The following is a 22,835-nucleotide window of genomic DNA, read 5'->3' as shown; positions in this document are numbered from 1 at the left end:
TTTGCCATGTTATGATTTGAGCATCATTTTTTATGCTAAATGTAGTACCTGTGAGGGATTCTGGACAATATCTGTCATTGTTTTGTGTTGTTAATTGATCTCCAATAATACATATATACATACATTTGCATAAAGGAAGCTTATTTGCCCACTCTCATGTTGATAAGAGTATTAAATACTTGACAAATCTCCCTTTTAAGGTACATTTTGAACAGATAGAAAATGTTTGATTAGTTTGCGATTAATCGCAATTAACTATGGACAATCACGGTTAAATATTTAAATCGATTTACAGCCCTAATTGGGACATACTAAATAGTTTTCTGGCATGCTAAATAGTATGGTTTTGGCCAGCGCAGTGACTTCCTGGTTAGCTGCTCCCCTGTTTTCTAAACTAACTGGCTGCAGCTTCATATTTAACACAGAGACATGAGAGGGCACCATTATTTTCATCTAACTCTCAGTAAGCAAGCACGTAGCTGTTTTTCCAAAAAATGTCTAACTATTCCTTTAAGAGGGAGGCCAAAGCAGAGAGAACAGCTGCAGGAAAGTCCTAAAAGAAAGGAGATGTAACGTGGTCATATTAGATAAATGTTTACATTAACAGCTCCGTCTGTAATGTTCTGAAACATCTAAATGTCATTTTTAAAGGCACCAGATTTCAGGAGTAATTACGCTCCCTCACAGTATAAAAACACAGTGTTGTGACTGGTAGAAGCTGCCAATTTTCTTGGCAATGATTGTATTTGTTTACAGTAATCACCCTAATATCTCAAGATGAATGTGTCAAAGATTTATTGATGTCAAAACGCTCCACGCAGTGACTTTAATTAGCTCGGCGAGATTAAAAACATGACTTTTCGTCCGTGAAAGACGTCCATCAGAACGCTGGAGTGAAATCATCCAGCATTCAGTTAAATTATCAGTTCACTCAGTCTGGCGGCGCTGCCTCAGAAGATGAAGTATGGCGTGTACTTAGCATTTTGACTCCTCGCGATTCCATGCCGTCAGAAACATGGATACAGCATAACAAGATGATGGACGCGTTACACAGCCTGCATATTGAAAGATAATAAAGGCGGCTGAAGCATCCGTCTTTGTCATCTCGCTTCTCTCCGACAGTGTGTGTTTGGTGCGAGCTGAGTAGCGGTGCAGACCGACGCCGCCTGAACCGTTATTATTTAACACATCACTGTGAGCTGCAGGAAACACTCTGATTGGAAACAGTCTGTGCGTCTGTAGGTGGATGTACAGTAACGATATAAATATCCTGTAACATGCATTTATGTGCATCTTATGAAGAGTGATGACTCATCCTCAGTACAGTAGATTATGTCTTTGTAATGAAGCTCCGTGATTGGACAGTTTAGAAAACAGAGAAACATCAGTCATCCCTCCATGGCTACATGTCTGTAGCTCTTCCATCCATTCACTAGTCCATGCATGAGTCACTTCTTCTGTTTCCTCCTTTCCTAGTCCCTTCATCCCCCTAACCATCCCTCCTCCAATCCTCACAAGCTTCCATCTGTCCATCCTTTCATCCTTCTATCGATTCCTCTATTCCTCTATGTCCCATCGTTTCTGTCATATTCCTTCAATACTTCCATCTTTGCTTTGGTTGTGGCTCAGTTGGTGGATCCTGTTGCCCATTCTCTTGGCAACATGTAAGTGTCCTAAGACATTGAACCCCAAACGTCTACCTTGCATGGTAGCTCTTGGGGTGTAAGAAAATAATCAAAGTATCACGATATTATGTTTTGCGATACTGTATCGATTCTCCAAAATGCTGTATCTATTTTTAATGAACTCTTAAAAGTCCTATGCTGTTCTGTTTTTCTGAGGTTGTAGCTCAGTTTTAAAGCTAGAGTCAAGACGCTGGCATCATATGAAACTATAAAACCTAAAGAATCCATTGGCACCAACCATGTCATACTTGCATGTCGCTGTACTGACTGCAATGCAAATGCATCCGCGTAAATATGCAACGGTCGGAGCTCGTGGCGTAGAATAAAAAGCGAGAAAGACCGCTCATGGTTGGCGGGACAGGGGGTGGATGGGTCCAACAAACACAGGACTTTCAACCAGGAGACTGATGTTCGAAACTGGTCTTTTGTTATCGTAAGTTACGTTAGTGACTTATTATGTCACGTTTTTTAGTGATGTTTGTGACATGTTTTCCTTATTTCTGTTGTGTTGTTTCATACATATTTTACTTAGTTTACATACTTGTTTTAAGCCCAACCATGACATTTTCCCTAAACCTAAGTGAGTTTTTTTGTTACCTAAACCAAACTGCTGCCGCTAGCGTGGTTTCGTTGGGTGGCGTATACAAATTACATGCAAAAAGTCTAAAATGCATCCTCATGACACACAGAATGTCCTTGTAATGTCGTGCTATTTATACGCCTTCCCATGAGATCACTGTATAAGTTACCATTCCTCCATAACTCAAATTCCTTCTTTCCTCCCATCTCATTATTCCACCATCCCCTCATTTCATCTTCTCCTACCTCCACCAATCCCTCTGTCCTCCCATCTCTCCATCAATCATCCATCCATGTTGCTATTCTTCTGTCCCTCCATAAATCTCTTTATCATTCTCCATCTCTCCATCCCTCCACATCCCATCCCATCTTTAATATTCCACCTTGCTTCCTCCATAACTTCTTCTTGTTCTCTTGTTTTCTGACAATCCCTCCATCGGTCCATTCCTTTACCAATCCATAAATCCATTCATCTTTCCTGCATCCCTCCATTCCTTTTGCCATCCTTCTTCCCATCCCTCCATAAATCCATTCACCAATTTATCCATTCACCTTTCCTGCATCCACCAAATCTCCATTCTTCTGCACCTCCTGCACCCATCTCTCCATCCATCCATCCATCCATCCATACATCCACTCCTCCTTTCAAACTGCAGCCATTCATCAATCCCTGCATCTCCGTCCTTCCTTTCCTCCTCACATCTACCACTCTTTTCATCCCTCTATCCCTTGTTCCAATCCCCACAATCCCATCCTTTCATCCATATTCCATCACTGCTTCCCTCCATTCCTTTTGCATTCCTTTTCTCCTCCATTCCTCCTCTCCTTCCTCCATCAATCCCTCCATCACCCATGTTTCTATCCCCCTATCGTTCTATAAATCCATTCAGCCATCTCCCCCATTCCTTCCTTCCTGCATCCACCAGATTTTTCCTTCTTCTGTACCTATTTCCTCCCTCCCTCCCTCCCTCCCTCCATACATACGTACATAAATGCAGCTCCAGGCGCAGGCCCACATCCACCTCCGGGCCTCGGCGAACCAGAATAGCCCTGATAAGTCAAATGATGATTCTGTCTTAATGAGCTGTGGAGAGAGAGAAGGCGTACATTAGCGGCTGTATTGACGCTGTGACTCAGAGCCCGGCTGTGTGTGTGTGTGTGTGTGTGTGTGTGTGTGTGCGTGCGTGTGCGTGTGTGCGTGTGTGTGTGAGAGCCAGAGAAGGACTCACTCTTTTGTAACGAGACAGATCTGATTCGGCCGAGCGCGCAGGAGAACACGCTGATGATGACAACGGTTAAACACAGACACCCCACCCTACCCCTCCACACACTCCACACACACACACACACACACACACACACACACACACACACACTCCTCCACCCCTCCAATTACATCCCTTTGATTAATCTTCCCTATCGCAATTGTACTGCTGGCAGAATGACAACCTTCTGGATTGTGAGCGCAATCGGTGTTATGAGTCTGCTTTTGAAACACCTGTTTGTGTGTTTCCTGTTAATGTGTGTGTGTGTGTGGAAGTCTTTACGTATTTGCAAGTTTGCATCTGTGTGTGTGCATTCATCTGTGTATACTGTATGTGCTGAAATCTGATTAATTTGCCCTGTAGAGTTTATTTACACACGGTTGTGTTTACATTCTACATTCAGTCCTCCGTGCTTAACAACATATTACATTAATTTCCTTCCTGATAATATTGCAAAGCCTGACTTTTCTTGGTGTATAAAGCCACAATAACAGTGCACCCTCTTTAAAAAGGTATCCTTTATGTTACATAGAAACATAGGACTTTATAAGGATCATATAAATTGACCACAGTTTTAGTTATTTCTGAGTTTCTGAGAAATCGTGTTTTGTTCGTCAGTTTGGCATGGCGGACAGCTCCATATACTACAGTACCCATGAGCCTCTGCCACAGTTGCTATGGAGAAAAAGTCCTATCAGAGGCTTGAATCAGAGCAGTAGCAAATCTAAAACGCTTCGTTGTTGAATTTATGAACAAAAAACGGCGTCATAGTTCCTGAATTCAGCCAAACTCGACCCAGATTCCAAAAGTGAATTAATCAAAGCTTCAGATTGGATCATTAGTTTTCTCGACACTGTCATCTTTAGCTTCAGCTTGTCGTTAGCAGCACACATAACAGAAGTTTAAGCTTTGTGATTGGATTTTTTTTGTAAAATGCACCCTGGGAGTCGTAGGTAACATGTTCCCCAAAGAGTTCTCATACACAGGCTTGTACCTTTGATGAGTCAACAGGGAGAATTTCATGTCAATCCAAGCCGTTGAAGTGCTCCAATTGTGAGTCACATTGTTGAAAAAGATTATGAATGACCAAAATAACTCATCCGGGAGACCGCTATTAGTGTCCCGTGCGTCACGTTACAATCAGGTGTTCGTTTTTGTCCCGTGTACATAACTTTCAGTTTCATTTTCACTTACAGATATATTAGTTTTAAGGCCACCTATGTAGTTTTTTCCTAAACCTAACTATGTTGTTGCCTAAACCTAAAGTGATGCCATGGGGCATGATGCCAAGGGGTGTGACGCCAAGGGGCATGATGCCAACGCCAAGGGGCATGACGCCAACGCCAAGGGGTGTGACGCCAACGCCAAGGGGCGGTATGTGACGATTTGGGATGAGAACATGTTGTCTATCTCTATTTGTATGTATTTGTGCTTATGTACCTGTATATTTTGTTTGTGTATCTATTTATCTGATTTTGTGTGTGTTTGCCGCTCCCTCACCGGCCTTTACGAAACGCCGTACCGTCATCAGTGACTGGGGTCCGGACACTCACACTCACCACAGCTGGGTTTTACTCCACACTTGGCTTCAGATCAGCACGGCTCGGCTAGTACTAATGATAATGAAGCAAGTCGCCCACAGCAATTAATGCACTTAGCTCCTAATGATGATTAACTGTGGACTGTATTTGATTTAGGAAGTTGATAAGCTGCCTCCGAACACAAACAGGTTAATTAGTATCATGTCTCAGTTGAAGGAGGTTTCAGAAGGAGCCGGACCGTTCAGATGTGAGCAGCTTTGTTTTGTCCTTCAGAGCCTCTGATCCCTTTAAGACTGTGAACATCTTCGTCCTTGTTTTATAAGGAGAAATTATGATGAAGACGTCAAAAGGAAGAGTTGTCATTGTGAATCTCTAGAGGCTGAAAGACACAGGGAGGCTTTCTCCTCTCTCTTCATCCACTTATGGCGTATCCTGTCATGCAATTATCTGCCTCGCTGGATGACTTTTAGAGCCTCTTTTTATTCTTAATCATATCATTTAGTTACGGTTTACACTTTGCCGAGGGCGTCTGAGCGTGATGCGCCGTGTCACTGATCTGCTCTGCTGCCACAGCATGCAGATAAACAATCAGACAGAGTCGTAATCAGAACGCCGTGAGAGGGGCATGATGGTCCTGAGTATCTGCATGAGGCACCTTCATCATCATCATCATCAGTTTACTTTACGTTATGTGGATGTTTGTGGTTGGTTGTGACTGGATGAGGAGCAGCCTCGCCCCTCGTCAGAACACCAGATCTGACTCACTGAAGTGCATTATTTAATCACAACCTCAGACTGCACCAATGAAAAAGTTATTTGTGTAGCCCGATATCACATATATGTCTAGAAACCTCACAGGAATCCATTAGTACCAACCATGTCATACTGGCTTGTCAAGAAGGAGGTTAAATAACGCTCCAAACTTTGGCTAAACTTTGGCGAGGAAAAACTAATATGCCATTTTCAAAGGGGTCCCTTGACCTCTGACCTCAAGATATGTGAATTTAAATGGGTTCTATGGGTACCCACGAGTCTCCCCTTTACAGACATGCCCACTTTATGATAATCACATGCAGTTTAGGGCAAGTCATAGTCAAGTCAGCACACTGACACACTGACAGCTGTTGTTGCCTGTTGGCCTTGAGTTTACCATGTTATGATTTGAGCATATGTTTTATGCTAAATGCAGTACCTGTGAGGGTTTCTGGACAATATTTGTTATTGTTTTGTGTTGTTAATTGATTTCCAATAACAAATATATACATACATTTGCATAAAGCAGCATATTTGCCCACTCTCATGTTGATAAGAGTATTAAATACTTGACAAATCTCCCTTTAAGGTACATTTTGAACAGATAAAAAATGTATGATTAATTTGTATAATAATTTTGTTTTTAAAAAGTGACTTGATTCGGGACTTGAGACTAGGACCAAATGACTTGAGTCACATTGGAGAATGGTTGCATAAACCCCAGCTGTGTTTATTAGAAGTATATCAAAACAAGTTTTTAATTTTTATGAAGACCCTTTATACTTGTATTTCTGTTGAAATGTTTCTTTTAGCTTGTGGTTTTGTCAGATTATATTCCTATTAGCTACTTATGTCCACATTTGTTCTTCAGCAATTTACTGACTTTATTTTGAGTTGCATCATGTTCTTTTGTTCTTTCTGTATTGGCAAAGTTGATAAAAACAACTTTTAATTACAAAGTGTGATATAATAAGTCCAAGTGAAATGAGTCAAGCGTGTGTGTGTTTGTGTGTGTGTGTCTGTGTGTGTGTGTGTGTGTGTGTGTGTGTGTGTGTGTTTGTGTTTGTGTGACTGTGTGTGTGTGTGTGTGTGTGTGTGTGTGTGTGTGTGTGTGTGTTTGTGTGACTGTGTGTGTGTGTGTGTGTGTGTGTGTGTGTGTGTGTGTGTGTGTGTGTGTGTGTGTGTGTGTGTGTGTGACTGTGTGACTGTGTGCGTGTTTAACTTTTCTTCCCACTGCAAATAAGACTATTTTGAAACCCATTGTCTTTTAATTGAAGCTCCCAATAGCTCACATTTGGCAGATATGATATCTATTTATGAATCTGATACTTTATTAAGACTGTATCTACAGAATAGAAAAATCCTCTGAAGCAGCATTCAGGCCTCCACGAGACACTAAAACTCTCCAACATGCTAACAAGGTTTTTAGGCTGGCTGGCAGCGGTTCATGGCAGGTTGAAGCAGGATTTGTTGTTGTTTATAGACTTCCCCCCTTCACCCCACCTTTCTCCTCCTCCCAACTGAAGCTGTCAAATAAAATCTTTGTCATCCTCACCTCCGCCATATTGACAGCATATGTATATATATATATCCCACCAACTGTTATATTTCAATTTTTGTAAAGAGGAAGACATTTCTTTTATACTCAGCAGCAATCTGGAGGACAAACAAATCTTATCATTTAGGCAGACACTAAAAATATTTTATATTATGAAAACAGGAACTAGAAAACAACTACAGCAATTGTAACCACCCTATTTTATTTTATTTTAATTTTCAAATATTATCATATCTATAAATCTTCCAAATCTCTCCCATTGTTTAAATTATTAATTGTTGTATTTTTGTCTATTAATCTTATTAATAATAATATATGTGTGTGTATATATAATTACTCTACTTCAGGATTTATTTAAAGAAATCTGAGCAAGTTGTTGCATTTTGTTTAAATAATTTATTTTACTATTATTTATTTTTATGTATTTTATTTCTTATTTCTTTATCTACATTTCTTTTATCTTACTATTTTGTACTACTTTACTTTTGACATTTATGGCTACATTTATTCAAATATACACCCATTATGTCTCTTTTATTTTCATATTATGATAATGATGCAATGCATGTGAAACAAAGGATTTTATTATTATTAATTAAAGGCCGAGTTCTGGTAAATGCATGTGTTGGTCCGACACTATTTCATACTGAACTTGTTAAATCAGGGTTAATGAGGGCGTCATCGGACTGCAGCTGGGAGTCATAAAGCTTTGAGTTAATGTTACGATCATGACGCAAAATATCCTGCAAATTGTGTTGATTTGTATCGGACATTTTTACCCTTAATAAACCTCGATCGTGCCTTTGTGGTCATAAAAAAAATACCACTTTATTTCTACTTCTTCAGCCAATTGAATAATCAGTGCCGTATATATTACACCTCAGGGTCAATACCAGCCGTTCTCTGAGGCCATCACATCTCTCTCCTCCTTATCAACCTGTTTTCATCCTTAAGTTTCTTCCATTTCCACTGCTCATCCTCTTTCTGTTTCCTCCCTCCTCCTCCTCTTCTCCTGTCCTCCACAGCCCTGTTGTTAGCTGACGGTAAGCTGTCCATTCCCCCTCTAAGCATCTCACTAACCACCTCCTCTGTGTGTGTGCTGTGGTTTAAACATCAACCCTGAATTTGCATGGCGTGAAATCTCAGAGGATGACAGTTTAGACGGTTTATTTTGCCGCTGATGAAGATTTTACGTCGGTACTTTGAGCAGTTTGATATAAATAAACTCTATGCCAGCACTGTTATCTTCCTCTACTGTCACCGTTAACAAACAACACGCTCCTCTGCTGCTCTCTCCCGCTCTTAATGACGGATTTTCACGCTAATCAGCGGATTAATTAATCATAAATCCATAAATCATGTTCTCCAGTCAGGAGGAAGGTGCAAACACCTGATAACCGTCGAGATAAGAAACCTGCCGTTCCAAAATTAGAAATCGAATTACCTTTGTGGGATTGTGTTATTATTGTTTTCCCCTTCCTTGTCAAGGAAGTTGTGTCATGTAGACGTTGCAGCTCAGAGCGGGGGAATGGCTGGATAATCAATTTTTAAACATGAGCAAAAGAAATCCTGTCAAGACTAGAGGGTGCATACTTTCCTGGGTGTGTAATTGATTTAGCTTAAAAGTGTGTGTGTGTGCAGGAATTCATGCTCTGGTATATTATGCATGCCTCTCTGCATGTGTGTGTGTGTGTGTGTGTGTGTGCTCGCCGACGACACGCCCTCCTATCAAGGGGACCGGGCTGTGATCTTTAATGGCAACGTTAATATTTAATGGTAAGCGTGTTGTCAGCAAAGAGCAGCAGGCTGGGACTCGGGGCTCGTATAAAAAGATGACAAGGTCTCTGCACCAGGTGGCTCAGTGGGGGTGTCGCACTCAGAGCGGGATGAGAGGCCTTTGGATGCACAGCCGCTCCTTCTTGATAGAGTTTGACAGCACATAATTGATGTTATGGCGCTCTTTGTAGTGTGCGGTGCACTCAGGAGCTGTGTGAAGCATTGTGGCTTCTTTCTACAGCGGAGCCACCCAGGACACGTCTGATAGGCAGATAGGAGGACTGATCGGGGGTGTATTTGAAGAAAAAACGAGTCCTGACATTGAATGGAAGGCCTTGAAAGTACTTGATTTGTTATTGTTGGTTCAGCTCTGTCCTACAACCAACACTTCACATCCTGATTGTGAAACCTTATGATGCAGATTTGTGTTGTGTTGTGTTGTTAAAGGCCCAGACACACCAAAACAAAATCAAAGAACTAGCTGCGACAAAGGCTGCCTGTTGCGTCGTCTCACGTCGCCTGTGTCTTGGCCAAAAATTTGCACTTGAACACACCGCAAAGATTACAGTTAACAGCCAACTACCACGTACGTTCTGCACCTGCGTGAGATGAAATAACTCTCCACACCATCAGGTAGCGGTAGTTTGTAAGACCGAGGACTGCAGATATAAAAGGGATAGTTTTGTCAAACCACAAAAAGCTATAAAAACTCTTAAATCCAAAAATTTGAAAAACGTTCTGCAGCTTCTATGTCGATTGAAAATGATGTCAACGGGACGGTGAAGTCACTCACTGCTGAGTCTGGCAAAACAGAATAACCCCCCGTCCTAAAACATGAATACAATGTCAGAATTTTAGAGACGAATATCTCAACATTTAGGAATAAATGGGAACATTTATTTTTGGGGGGATGTGGATTTTGGACCCTTTAAAGGGGACATATGAAAAAAAACACTTTTTGGGTATCTGGAGTGTCTACCAACCCACAAACTGTGAAATAAGACAACCCAGTCAGTTTTTTGTGGGCTAATTCAACAAGCCATTCAGATTCGGCTCACCTTCCTATGTCACATTCAGGCTCATTAGAATATATCACCCACAGCTTGAGAACTACCTTTGCAAAGCTGCACCATATTTTTCTCACAAGCCAATCAGAGCAGGAGGAGGGTCTTAAAGAGACAGGCGTTAAAACGGAGCGTTTCAGACAGAGGGTGAATACAGGTATATTCAGACAGACAGTATGAGAAGAATAATGTGTTTTTTTAACATTAACGAATGTAAACATGTTCTAGTAGAAACCCAAAATACAAGTATGAACCTGAAAATGAGCACGATACGTCCCCTTTAAACCTTTATGACGTGTAGGACCTTGAAAGTTATTCTAAACTCTTTTGGTTAAAAGTAGCATAATGGGAAATGGTACAAAAAAAAAAGAAATAGATCTGCACTAAATATTTGCCTTTGCAGTGTTTTGTGCCGGATTAATCAAGCATGCAAGTTTGTCTAACCTTTACATAACAAAGTTGGAACGCCACCAAGACACTTAGCAGAGAGAACGCTTTTAGAAAACAGTTATTTAGTAGGTATTATTACTACAATGCATCTTATCGTTTTTCACTTTGCACTGATTGAGTGTGACAGACGTGACTGCATATATATAAACTATAATACTGCATATAAAACAAATGTTGTCTCTTGGTAAAGCCTGAACATTATAAAGGCTGAATACATTTAAACTGTCAGCGGCGAGGCAACCCTCTGATGTTTTGTTTGTATGAAGAACAACCCAACATGCTAATCAGCCGAGCATCCTTTTTATTTTGATTGCCGTCTTTCTCGCCGTGATTTCTTTTTTTACTTTGCTCCCTCTCGCCCTCTCCGCTCAGATCTTCCAGACAGGAAGATGACATCAGACGAGGAGGAAGCCAGGCGGATCGCAGAGATGGGAAAACCGGTGCTGGGGGAACACTCCAAGCTGGAAGTCATTATTGAGGAATCATACGAGTTTAAGGTGAGAAAGGTTACTCTTCAAACAGAGCAAACACAGCCTGATTGTTACTGCTGGAATCAGTGTTTTCCATGCAGTCATACGCACTAATTCACCTTGCCTGAAATAACACACATATATCTATTTTTAGCAGTTGCTCTTCAGAAGCCTCCCAACCCACATATAGATGCGTTTCTGAAGGAGATATGGTTTAAATGCATCCTCTAACCTCCTCAACCAAAGAATATCTCCACCATATTTATTTCTGGCGTTTGGTTTTATCAGCATCAAACAGCTTTCTGCAGCCTAGAACTTGATGCCACTGCCATCATGTGGTGGAGCTCATGTATTTCTCCTCCCTTCTGTCCTCTGAACATAAGTAACGGATGGATTTCCTTCTTGTTTCGGTGTCACACAGAGCACAGTGGACAAGCTGATCAAGAAGACCAACCTGGCTCTGGTGGTGGGAACCAACTCCTGGAGAGACCAGTTCATGGAGGCCATTACAGTCAGTGCAGGTACTGTAAAAACACCATGTTTACTGCTCTGACTCTAAGGGGCTGCACACAAATACACTGGACATCATGGTCCTTCACTGATTCATATATAAACGATAAGAATATCCGATAGGATGGGTGCTTGATCAAAGAAATATATAAATATAGCAGAATAAAACAGGTTTTAGTCATCTATCAGTAATGTTTAACATTTGAATATCAGTCAAATGAACATCTAAAAATGATCCCTGGTTGGACAGTTTTACAATACATGGTCAGACTGTCCTGTCTAATTTACATATTTTCAAATATTGTTAATATTGTTGTGAATATTGAGTTCTGCCAACATGATTACCACTGTTACTGTGTGAAAATAATTTATTTCATTTGTACGTTTAAATTATTTATGTGATTTTTCAATTTTTTTTAAACAGAATTTATACATCAATGAATTTAGGGCCTGATATTGGATATATGTAATTAAAAAATACGTCTTTTTGCCAATAAGAGCTGCTATTTTTGACAATTTCATTTGTGGAAGATTTTATGAACAGTGTGACATTTCGGGGGATCTATTAGCAGAAATAGAATATAATATTCATAGCTATGTTTTCATTAATGTATAATAACCTGAAACCAAGAATCGTTGTGTTTCGTTAGCTTAGAATGAGCCTTTCATATCTACATAGGGAGCAGGTCCTCTTCATGGAGTCTGCCATGTTGTTCCGCCATGTTTCTACAGTAGCTCTAGAGCAGGGGTCTCAAACTCGCGGCCCGCGGGCCAATTGCGGCCCGCAAGACGATATTTTGTGGCCCCCACCTTGATATGAAAGTTTAATGTTAGTGCGGCCCGCAAATTTTTTTTTTTTTTATAAAGGTTTTTTTTTTGGGGGCATTTTTTCATTTTTATTGACAGGACAGTGGATAGAGTCTTGGAAAGGGGAGAGAGAGAGAGTGGATGCGGAAAGGGCCACAGGCCGGATTCGAACCCGGGCCGCCGCGGTCAGGACCAAGTCTTGTTACACGGGCGCCCGCTCTACCAACTGAGCTAACCAGGCGCCCTCGGCCCGCGAGTTTTATGTGAATGGCAGTTTGCCGCGTTGTGTGTGGAAGGTCCCTTTGTTGCGCGAGCCCGAGCTGAACGAACCTACCAATCACAGTGGGGTATATGGCTCCCGGGGACGGGCAATCGGCCGGGCTTGATGCAAGCAGAGAAACATTTCACAACAACTATGGCGGCGCCCGTGTAACATCGCATAAGCTCGATTAAAGCTTGATTTATACTTCTGCGTGTAATCGACGCCGTAGCCTGACGTGCACCTCTCCAGAAATGTAACTACACGTCGCGGCGACGCAGACCGCAACAGCTGTGATTGGTCCAGTCTCTCAGCGATGCTGAGCGGCCAGGACCAAGTTCTACTTCTCTCTGCCTCCATCTTTTCAATGTTTGTTCACACAAATCGACTCAGATATATTGTCTCTTTTCGGCGTTGCAGTAATGTAAAAGTTCTGTGGTTCAACAGTTATTAGCTCCAACTCCCTCAGTTTCTGTTTGTAGTACAAGAAGAAGAAGAAACTCATAGAGACGCCGCCGCCAACTAGCGGTTTGGTGGTGTAATTGCAGAGCAACACAAACACAGCAGGCACAACTTTATTGCAGAGTGACACCAAGTGGAATGAATATATATCTTGTCACACAGCCCCAATCATGTCTTTTTCAAAGCCTGCAGTGAAGAGAAAGGTTGGTGACGAGCACAGACAATTTCAGGAAAAGTGGGAGACGCAATAGAGGCCATGTTCAGAAGAACCGTTCATGTTCTTCAATGTTCCATTAATGTTCAGGACAGTTCATGTTCAGAAGAACCGTTCATGTTCAGAAGAACCCATTCAAGTTAAAGAACTGTTAATAATGACGTTTGAGAAGATTGTTGTTTTTTTTAACAAAGCTTTTTTTGTGGAATACCTGATGCGGCCCAGCCTCACCCAGACTCTGCCTCCAGCGGCCCCCAGGTAAATTGAGTTTGAGACCACTGCTCTAGAGAGAGCCTTTTACGTTTTTACATTACCTGAAGGCCACTGCAGTTCTCCATCACGCTTGTGAAACTGCTGTAACGTGAGCTGCCGTCTGACTTCCGTTGCCAAAAGTAGTGTTATTGTGGTAAGGATGGCCTCTGAGCCAGACAAACGGCGTTACCACGGTTTTGCATTCGGCAGGTCACATTACTGCAGACTTGGAAAGGGAGGAGTGAGCGGAGGGGTACTCAGTTGGTTGCAATCTGCAACCACACCACTAGGTGCCACCAAATCCTACACACTGCACCTTTAAAGGAATAGTTTGACATTTTGGGAAATAATCTTACCTGTATTCACTTTCTTGCTAAGAGTTAGATCAGAGGATTGATACTACTCTCTCATCTATATGGTAAATATGAAGCGATGCCAGCAGCTTGTTATCTTATCTTAGCGAATTTAACAAACAAGGTATAACATCTTTATGCTAAGCTAAGCTAAGCTAACCGTCTACTGGTGGTAGCTTCATATTTAACAGCCAGCTATGTGAGTGGTATCTATCTTCTCATCTAACTCAGCATAGTTGTCATCTCAAAATATTGACTTCCACCGACTTCACCCCAAAAATATTGTGTCAGTGTGAGCTTTCAAAAACTCATTTAGGTGGAATCCTCCCGGAAAGTAAAGCTCTTGGAGCTCTGGAATAATCTCATGTCCGTAAGAGGAAACTCATCCATCATGTCAGGCGACTGCAGCGGCATCAGATCGGCCTGCAGTGCAGCTGCCGCTCCGCCCGCTGCAGTCACAGCGAGCGCCGCGAAGGCCTCGCTTCGTCACTTTGGAGCTGAAATATTTAATCCGGCGGTGCTCTTTATTTTTTCATGATGCACCCGAAGGCTGAAAAATGCATGTAGCTCACATGGCCTGACACTTTGAATCAGCGCCGTGTCGCTCCTGACCGCCGAGTTTCCTGTGAGCTGCTGGGACACAGAGGACGCCGGGCTCCGCCACCTGAGGAGGGTGACCATTTACATTAACATTTTTAGCTCTTACAAGATAGCACTTTAATGAAGCGGGGCTCTCAGTGAGCGCGGTTCACTTTGACAGAACAAATGGCTGGTGAGGTGACCGAATCTATGAACTCTAGGTTACGAGAAAGTCTCCCTGTGACCACTTGGTCACCCTGGCAACCAGCCCCACCAAATACAGCTGCAATGTTCACAATGTGTGACCTCAGTCAGAAGACCAGAGAAAGATACATCCCAAATCCATGTTACACACTAATTCTATACAGTACACCACATGCTAATTGTCATAGACCCCCATGTGTATGGAAGCTGCACAGGATGACAACAAAAATTCCCTGAGGTCAAAATATACGGCAAGGATATCACACCAAATACTCAACAGTATTCCTCAACATTATACTGAAATATATTCCTCACTTCCATCACCATCTAAACAATAAACACAAATCCTGGCACGGCTAAATGGCACTTATAATCAGGTTATGGACTAAAGGTAACCTACTAACTAAAGCAAAAGTTATATGTATACAGACTTCATCCCCTATTAAAAGACAAAAACTTGCCGCTCTTTAAATTAATTAATACTTATTAATAGATTAATTAAAACCGCCCTGCGGCAGGTATTATATATACAACAGTAACCTCCGGCTGAAGTGAAAAGAATAAGTCATTTTAAGAGAATGTTGTTCTCTTCCTTCCCCTCTCTGTCATCCCTTATCTCCTTTATCGATCCTTTATCTCGCCCACGTTTTCCTACTCTTCTCTGGCTCTTTATCCTCCTCCTCTTTGTGCTTCATCATCTGTCTTTCTCTTCTCTTTCCCTGTCATATTCTCTCTTGCTTTTTCATCTTCTGTGTCGTCCTCTTTTTTTGCTCTTCTGTTAATATTTACTTCACCTCCTTCACCCCTCTCTCTTCTCTCTTTATCTTTGCACAAATCATCTTTGTCCTCTCTGCTGCTCCACTCTCTCCTGTCCTCCCATTATGCTGCAATCCATCCCACCTTTCACCCCCTCGTCTCCCCGTCCCTGTCCCCGTCCCCGTCCTTGTCCCTCGCTCGGCCACACTTCTCCCAATCAGATGAGGATGAAGACGACACGGGAGAAGAACGGCTGCCGTCCTGTTTCGACTACGTCATGCACTTCCTCACCGTTTTCTGGAAGGTCCTGTTCGCCTGCGTTCCTCCCACAGACTACCTGCACGGCTGGGCCTGCTTCATCGTCTCCATCATCATCATCGGCCTGCTCACGGCCGTCATCGGCGACTTGGCGTCTCACTTCGGCTGCACCATCGGCCTCAAGGACTCCGTCACTGCTGTGGTGTTTGTGGCTCTTGGTACATCTGTCCCAGGTGAGAAGAGGACACATTTATGTTTGTAATGTGAAAATCTGTCCTCTAAAGTTTTGTGTATTCATGTCTTTTTATGTCAGTTGAGGGATTATAAACTTCTTTTATAGTTTGATAAACATCTGTGACTTTGTGAGCTTTTAAGACTCTTTCAAACATCAAACATGCTTTGTCATCAAGATGGCTGATATTTTTTATTTCCTCATAACTGACATTTTGCACCCGATAGAAACAATAATGTCACCAAAAGCATTGACTCTGTCAGCATATTTGTTATTAAAGGTCCTGAGTGCAACATTAATAAATCATCACCACATTCATTTTGGATGAAATAAGATATATAGAAATATTATAAACAAACAAGACCAATACAGAGAAGATTGCCAACGTCCATCTGCCCTCACAATGCAATTTAGATTTTGAGCGACAGGTGGATTTGGCAGGAAATGCAACATTTGCTTCCAGCGTGTTTATCTAGGAGGGAACGGGGTGAAAGGTGACAGGAATTGTGGGATATTTCTGGAAGCACTGATTGCAAAAACTAAATAGTGCTAACAATAATAATCATCTTAATGGTCAGGAATTATACTATGAGTATAGTGGTGTTTAAAAGCTGTGAACGGTTGGATCCTATACAGCCTTACCAGCCCATTAGACTGTTATCAGGCTATTAAATATGCATTATCGGTCACTATAAGCACCATAGATGTGAGTCACGAGGGGCCTACTACACCCAATAGTAGGTTTTACCATCTATTCACATGGTATATCCCCGAAAGAAGGTCTAAAAGAACACAACAGCGATCTCTAGCGACTTAGTAATTATGACAGGAGCAGAAGCCAAAGTCAGGCGCTTACAGACAGCATGATGTTGGGGGCGATGGATGGGACGCAAAACACAGTTTTCACCCAGGAGGCTGGGGTTTGCATCCTGTATGATGTGTTCACAAGCGATTAGTTTCACTTTCACTTGTGAAACAAGGTTATTTTAAGCCAAAACATGATGTTTTTCCCTAAACTTCACTGTTAACTGTTTGTTTTTCTGCCTAAACCTAAAGAAGCTGTAGAAGTTTTGTAGCTGTTTTGTGTGTGTTCAAAGCGTAACGTTTCATTCAGTTTTACAACGTGTTAGAACGAGTTGCTTTTAAGTTTCGCTTTCATTTTTACAATGTAGTAGGAGTAGTAGGCCCCTACTGACCCACATCTATGGTGCTTATAGCGGCCGATAACGCTAAAATCGGACTGTAAAGAACCAGCAGTGGGGGGTCAAACATATAACAACAAGAACATCTACTAAAAGATAATAACTTACACTTTAGGAATGACTTATCTTGGCCACGTTTTCATATTAGCTTACAAAAAATAACACAACAGAAATATAGCCCAGGCCTTCTTATTTTAGTTGCTAGCGTTATATCTAGCAAGCTAATGACGTTAGGCTACATGGAGGACACTCGGCAGGTCGAAGAAATAACGTTAGCTCCTTACCAAGCCTACTATTGTTACTAATATTACTAAAATAACTCTATACTGTAAAAATCAATATTATAACTTATATAAAAGCTGTATTGGTCTGAGATGTAGTGCTCTAGTGTGACATCTATTGGTTCATAATGTTGTATACAGCACCTTTAATGGCCTGATAATAGTCAAATCGGGTGGCCTTTGTGCCAAAGTTTCAGCAGTTTGGTTATTTTAGATGAGACTTTTCTGGGGTTTTTTGTTTGTGCTTTTCCCTGTGGTTCAAAGTGGGTGGGAAAAGGTGATGTCATGTATTTCTGTGCCCCAATCACCGTTTGGCAACATTAAAATCAATGTGTAATGACTCCTCTCTCTGCAGACACCTTCGCCAGTAAGGTATCAGCCGTCCAGGACACCTACGCAGACGCCTCCATCGGGAACGTGACCGGCAGCAACGCCGTCAACGTCTTCCTGGGAATCGGCTTGGCCTGGTCGGTGGCGGCCATCTACTGGCACATGAAAGGGAAGCCGTTTGTGGTGGAAGCCGGCTCGCTGGCCTTCTCCGTCACTCTCTTCACCATCTTCGCCTTTCTGGCCATCTCGGTGCTGCTTTACCGGCGCCGGGCCCACATCGGAGGAGAACTGGGCGGGCCCCGGGGACACAGACTGGCCACGTCAGCCTTCCTCTTCGGCCTCTGGTTCCTTTACATCCTCTTCTCCAGTCTGGAGGCCTACTGTCATATAGAGGGCTTCTAAAGCAGAGGAGAGAGAATACAAACATGCAGGGGTTTCAAGTACAACTTCAGAGGTAAAAGAGTGAATTGTCACTGTGGAATTTGGGTCAGTCTTGTATGGTATGAACGGACAGGAGAGGTAGACCCAGGGTTTTCCCAAACACCTCCCTCCCTCTCTCTCTCTCTCCCTCAACCCCTTCTGTAAGGACGCTTGGAGGTGAGTATCCTGCCCTCTAGTGCCGACAGGCCTGTTCGCCCCCGGCTACATACAGGAGCGCCGTCCTGAGCCTGTGCGAGTGTGCTTACAGTTGGGATTGAGTTACCACCGAGTCCAGAAGATGCCGATGCCGGGGTGGGTCCTGCATTCCACTGGAAGAGTCTTATATCTGGAGAGAGTTGAGTTAATCAGAGGTCTATATTTTTCTCAACATCTGACGAGAACGACTTTTTTTAAAAAGTATTTTGGGGATAAAAACGCAAAAAATACATAAAACAAAAAAAATAAACACACACAAAAAGAGGAATAAAAGAACTATTTTCTGATCTACGTTAAGGAATAGCAAAAGATAATATCGGGAATATGTTGTTGAGTGACAGTTGGATGGATTCATAGTATTTATTTTTTATTTGCATAGTTTCCTAAGGAGCGCTGCAGAGAAATCACACACAGAAGAAGAAGAGGAGCGACAGTGACAGTTCATACTGGCAGACGAATCACCATTCAAACCGGCGAGGAGGAAGAGGTGGACACAGTGAACATGGTCAAACTGCCCTGGATATTACTTCCGTACTCTATACGTATCTATATATAATATATTTCCATATTTTCTGTATATTTTGAATATTTGTTTAAATGTGGTCACCTTCTGCTCTAACAACAGAGGATTGCTGTGGCTAAGCGGGAGGGGACGGGGTGGGGGGGGTCAAACTATATACTGGAACGATGTCTTCACATTTCTAAGAGTTATGTATCTTGCCTAGGTAAAAGTATGACATTGTATTTTATTTATTTACTGATATCTTGGTCTCACTCGAGTTTTCACCTTTTCAATCAGAAAAAAAAACAAAAAAAAAAACAACGTGTTGCTGCAGAGGTAAATTCAGAGGTATTTTTGTACTGTTCCTTCCATGCACTTTGCTGTATAGTTCTATTTATGGAGACTTCTACTTGTACATGTGCAAAAGGCCAATATTGAAGGTGTCACTATGGACTGAACAGAGTGCCTGTGGAGGGAGAGGCGTTTTGCTGCAGCTGCCCACACTGACGAGCTCTTATTGCTCGGCTGAACAACTCAAGAGTTTCTTCCTAAAATGGTGCATAACCGTTTATTAAAGCTGCATTCATAGATTTTTGACCACTTGGGGGCAGCAGAAACACGACATCTGCCATATTACATATAACCTTATAGACCAGACCGCCATCAGGTCAAGCGCCTTGACGTTTTGTGAAGTACCTGTGTGTGGCGGTCTGGTCTATAGAAACCCAAAGTCCTGATGATGCTGCTGTTCCGCTAGCTTCTGTATCTCAGCAACATTGAGGGTTTCTTTCACTTACATTTCTGAAAAAGTTAATCATGTTCCTGGGTTCCACTTCTTTTTTTTTTTTAGATAAATGAGTATCTACGAAGTAATAATAATTTTATACTCGGAAGTTGAACTTTTTTTGCTTCATGCGTCGCTGAGCAACTTTCATAGGAATGAACGGGGGCCCCGCCTCTGACGATGTATCCAGTTCTCTTTATACATCCATGCTACTAACATTTACCAGTGCGTTAGCTTTAGCATTAATCTAACTTTCTGCCATATCCTTGATTCTTATAATGTAATTTTTCCAACTATTTAGCTGTAATTTCTGTCATCTAAAAACGTCACGTCGTGTCTAAATTTTTACCCTAGATTTGCGAAAATGTGAGATAAATCTCGTAGAACGCGCTGCCTAACGACCTATCGCAACTTTAATCATTCGAGATCAATGCCTAACCTCAACCTGCTATCGTTACTAGTCATTAGTTTCGTCATTGGACAAGTATAGCCTCATTCTGTCCAGCTGGTGACGTTTAACCTGAATGTTCCAGGCTTAGCGGAAAAAGTATGCTAAATGCCACTGAATACAGACATATTAAATAAGCAATGTAGTTATTTGTTTTTAATACCTTTCCTGTATTGAGCAACAGAACACGACATAGGTCTACTGTTGAGCTACGTCATGTTGGAAGGCTGAAATAGCAGAGTAATTTGCATTATTATAAGTTTTAATGTGATTTTGAATCAGGTTTTGTCACTTATGGATCAAAACCCAGAAGTTCCACTTTAACTATAAAGTTGCTATGATGAAAGTGTTAGCAAACAGCTAATTTACACATCCAGTAGACACAGAGCAGCGTTAGCATTCATTTGGAGTCGTGTTTTTGAACACCTGATGAATGTTAGTCTGATATTCACTCTCCTTTTAGCTCTGTTTTGATCTCCACCAACTCCTGATGGAAATATGTGGCTCTTTAGCTGCTAAATGCTTCACTTTGTTCACAAGCAAACTAACTTTGCTTAGCTAGATGCTGACTTTGTTTTCCGTTTGGTGCTCGGAAGTTAGCAAACAGTAGAGTTAGCTAAAACTGCTAAAATGCTTCATGGAACTGACGGGAACGGTAGAGTTTAGTTTTCACGTTACACATAATTTCATCCATTGCTAAATATCACAATTAGTGCATCTTTAACTAAGTAAAATCTTTATTTTTTTGACATTACAGAAAATCAAAGTGACTCCATCATCAGATTTGTAGGTGTTTTGTTGGCAGCGCTTCAAAAAATGACTCATAAATTGCATGTCTTTCCATAACAACTTTTTACTTTTGCTCATTATGTAAAGAGTAGGTGTCATTTTGGATTGAAACTCTTCAGTGGAGAAGCAGGTGTGGGTGTCGGAGCAGCAGATAGCTGCTGGTTGAATTTGAAAGTAGCCTGATATTGATTCTGAATGCTGTTTAACACACGACTGGTGCTTTTGTTTTTAAAAACGAGAGAGAGAAAAAAACAAAAATTGAAACTCCCAAGAAGCAGCAGATAATATGTTTATTACAATACTTAATTTGCATAAAAATTGTATGTTAGTATATAATCAGTCAATTCTTGGCTAATTTAAAAATCACCCAAGAGATTACCAAAGAGGTGGGATGCAACATCTGTTTAAAAAAATAACATAAAATGAAAAGTAAACAAAAAAGAGTGAGAGTAAGTGGCAGTGACACTGTATTTCCACAAGGGGGATGTCATTCTCCAGTCCCTGTGGTCATCCCTTCTTCTACTTCAGCACTCTTCCTCCTCCTCCTCTTCCTCCTCAGTGTTCTTCCTTTGTGGTGAGCAGTGTTGTAAATACGTCTCGTGGCTGAATCGGATGCTCTTCTCCCAGCCCTGGACCACACCTGCTCACTCCGTCTCTATCTCTCTAACATATACAGTATAAACATACACACATTCAGAGTAGAGCGACGGGTCCACTGCTGCACAAGAGGGAGGACGGAGTGGCTGACTGCCCCATTCAGAGGCAACACTAAACCCACATTATGTACATAATTTTCAGTGTATGTTTACATAGACACAGTATAGGTGTCCTACTGGGGGAAAGCATGTCAACACAACTCTCACATATCTCATCTACAGTACAGGTTATCTGCAGTCGCTTCATCTGAGCCAGAGTCAGTGGACGGTTTTATTATTTTATTTTATGGGGCTCACTTTTATGGAGGACGGAACCTGCCAGAATAATAAATAAATAAATAAATTACTTATTAGATAAATAAATATGTCATTAAATGTTGCAAAATAATATAAAAAATAAATGTGGTGGTAAATTAATTGAAAAAATGTTGAGATTTCTTAAAAAATAAATACATGAATAAATAAAAGGGAAACAGAAGAGTAAATAAATACGGGAATAAATTAATACAAAGATAAATAAATGAGCAAATTAAAATATCTATAATATCTATTAATTAATGGCTATATTTATTTATAAATGATAAAATGTTGAGATTTCTTAAAAATTAATAAAAAATAAATATATGAGTTAATAAAAATATATTCATGAATACATAAAAGGGAAAATTAAACAGAACAGTAAATAAATAAAGGAAAACATTAATACAAAGATAAATAAAGAAGAAAATTAAAACAAATATAATTTTCTGTCACATTTTGTCAATTAATTAATGGCTATATTTATTTACAAATGATAAAATGTTGAGATTTCTTAAAAATTAATTAAAATAAATGCATGAATAAGTAAAAGGGAAAGTTAAACAGAAGTGTAAATAAATAAAGGAATACATTAATACAAAGATAAATAAAGAAGCAAATTAAAACAGAAATATCAATTTATGTCACATTTTATCAATTAATTAATGGCTACATTTATTTATAAATGATAAAATGTTGAGATTTCTTAAAAAATACTAAAAATAAATATATGAATTGATAAAAATAAATACATGAATAAATGAAAGGGAAAATTAAACAGAAGAGTAAATTATATAAGGGAATTAATATAAAGATAAATAAAGAAATAAAGAAACAAATATCAATTTATATCACATTTTATCAATTAATTAATGGCTATATT

General features: G+C 40.8%; 1 protein-coding gene across 5 annotated transcripts in view; it reads left to right on the top strand.

The window, feature by feature from the left end:
- Positions 1–21,986, top strand: part of slc8a3 (solute carrier family 8 member 3) — a 141,009-nt gene extending 119,023 nt beyond the window's left edge. For 4 of the 5 annotated variants that reach the window (XM_074660582.1, XM_074660581.1, XM_074660585.1 and 1 more), the window contains 4 exons: positions 11,044–11,168; positions 11,563–11,662; positions 15,759–16,028; positions 17,866–21,986. In XM_074660582.1, the coding sequence (XP_074516683.1) occupies positions 11,044–11,168; positions 11,563–11,662; positions 15,759–16,028; positions 17,866–18,242 (872 nt within the window). In that variant the 3' untranslated portion in view covers positions 18,243–21,986. Of the gene's footprint in view, positions 1–4,564; positions 4,904–11,043; positions 11,169–11,562; positions 11,663–15,758; positions 16,029–17,865 lie in introns of those variants that run through there. The other variant, XM_074660583.1, reaches the window with a different exon arrangement.
- Positions 21,987–22,835: the final 849 nt, after the last annotated feature.

Source organism: Sebastes fasciatus, chromosome 15 (assembly GCF_043250625.1).
Source record: "Sebastes fasciatus isolate fSebFas1 chromosome 15, fSebFas1.pri, whole genome shotgun sequence".
Classification (NCBI taxonomy): Eukaryota; Metazoa; Chordata; class Actinopteri; order Perciformes; family Sebastidae; genus Sebastes; species Sebastes fasciatus.
The sequence above is the reverse complement of the archived record's forward strand: the minus strand, read 5'-3'. Positions and strand labels throughout refer to the sequence as shown.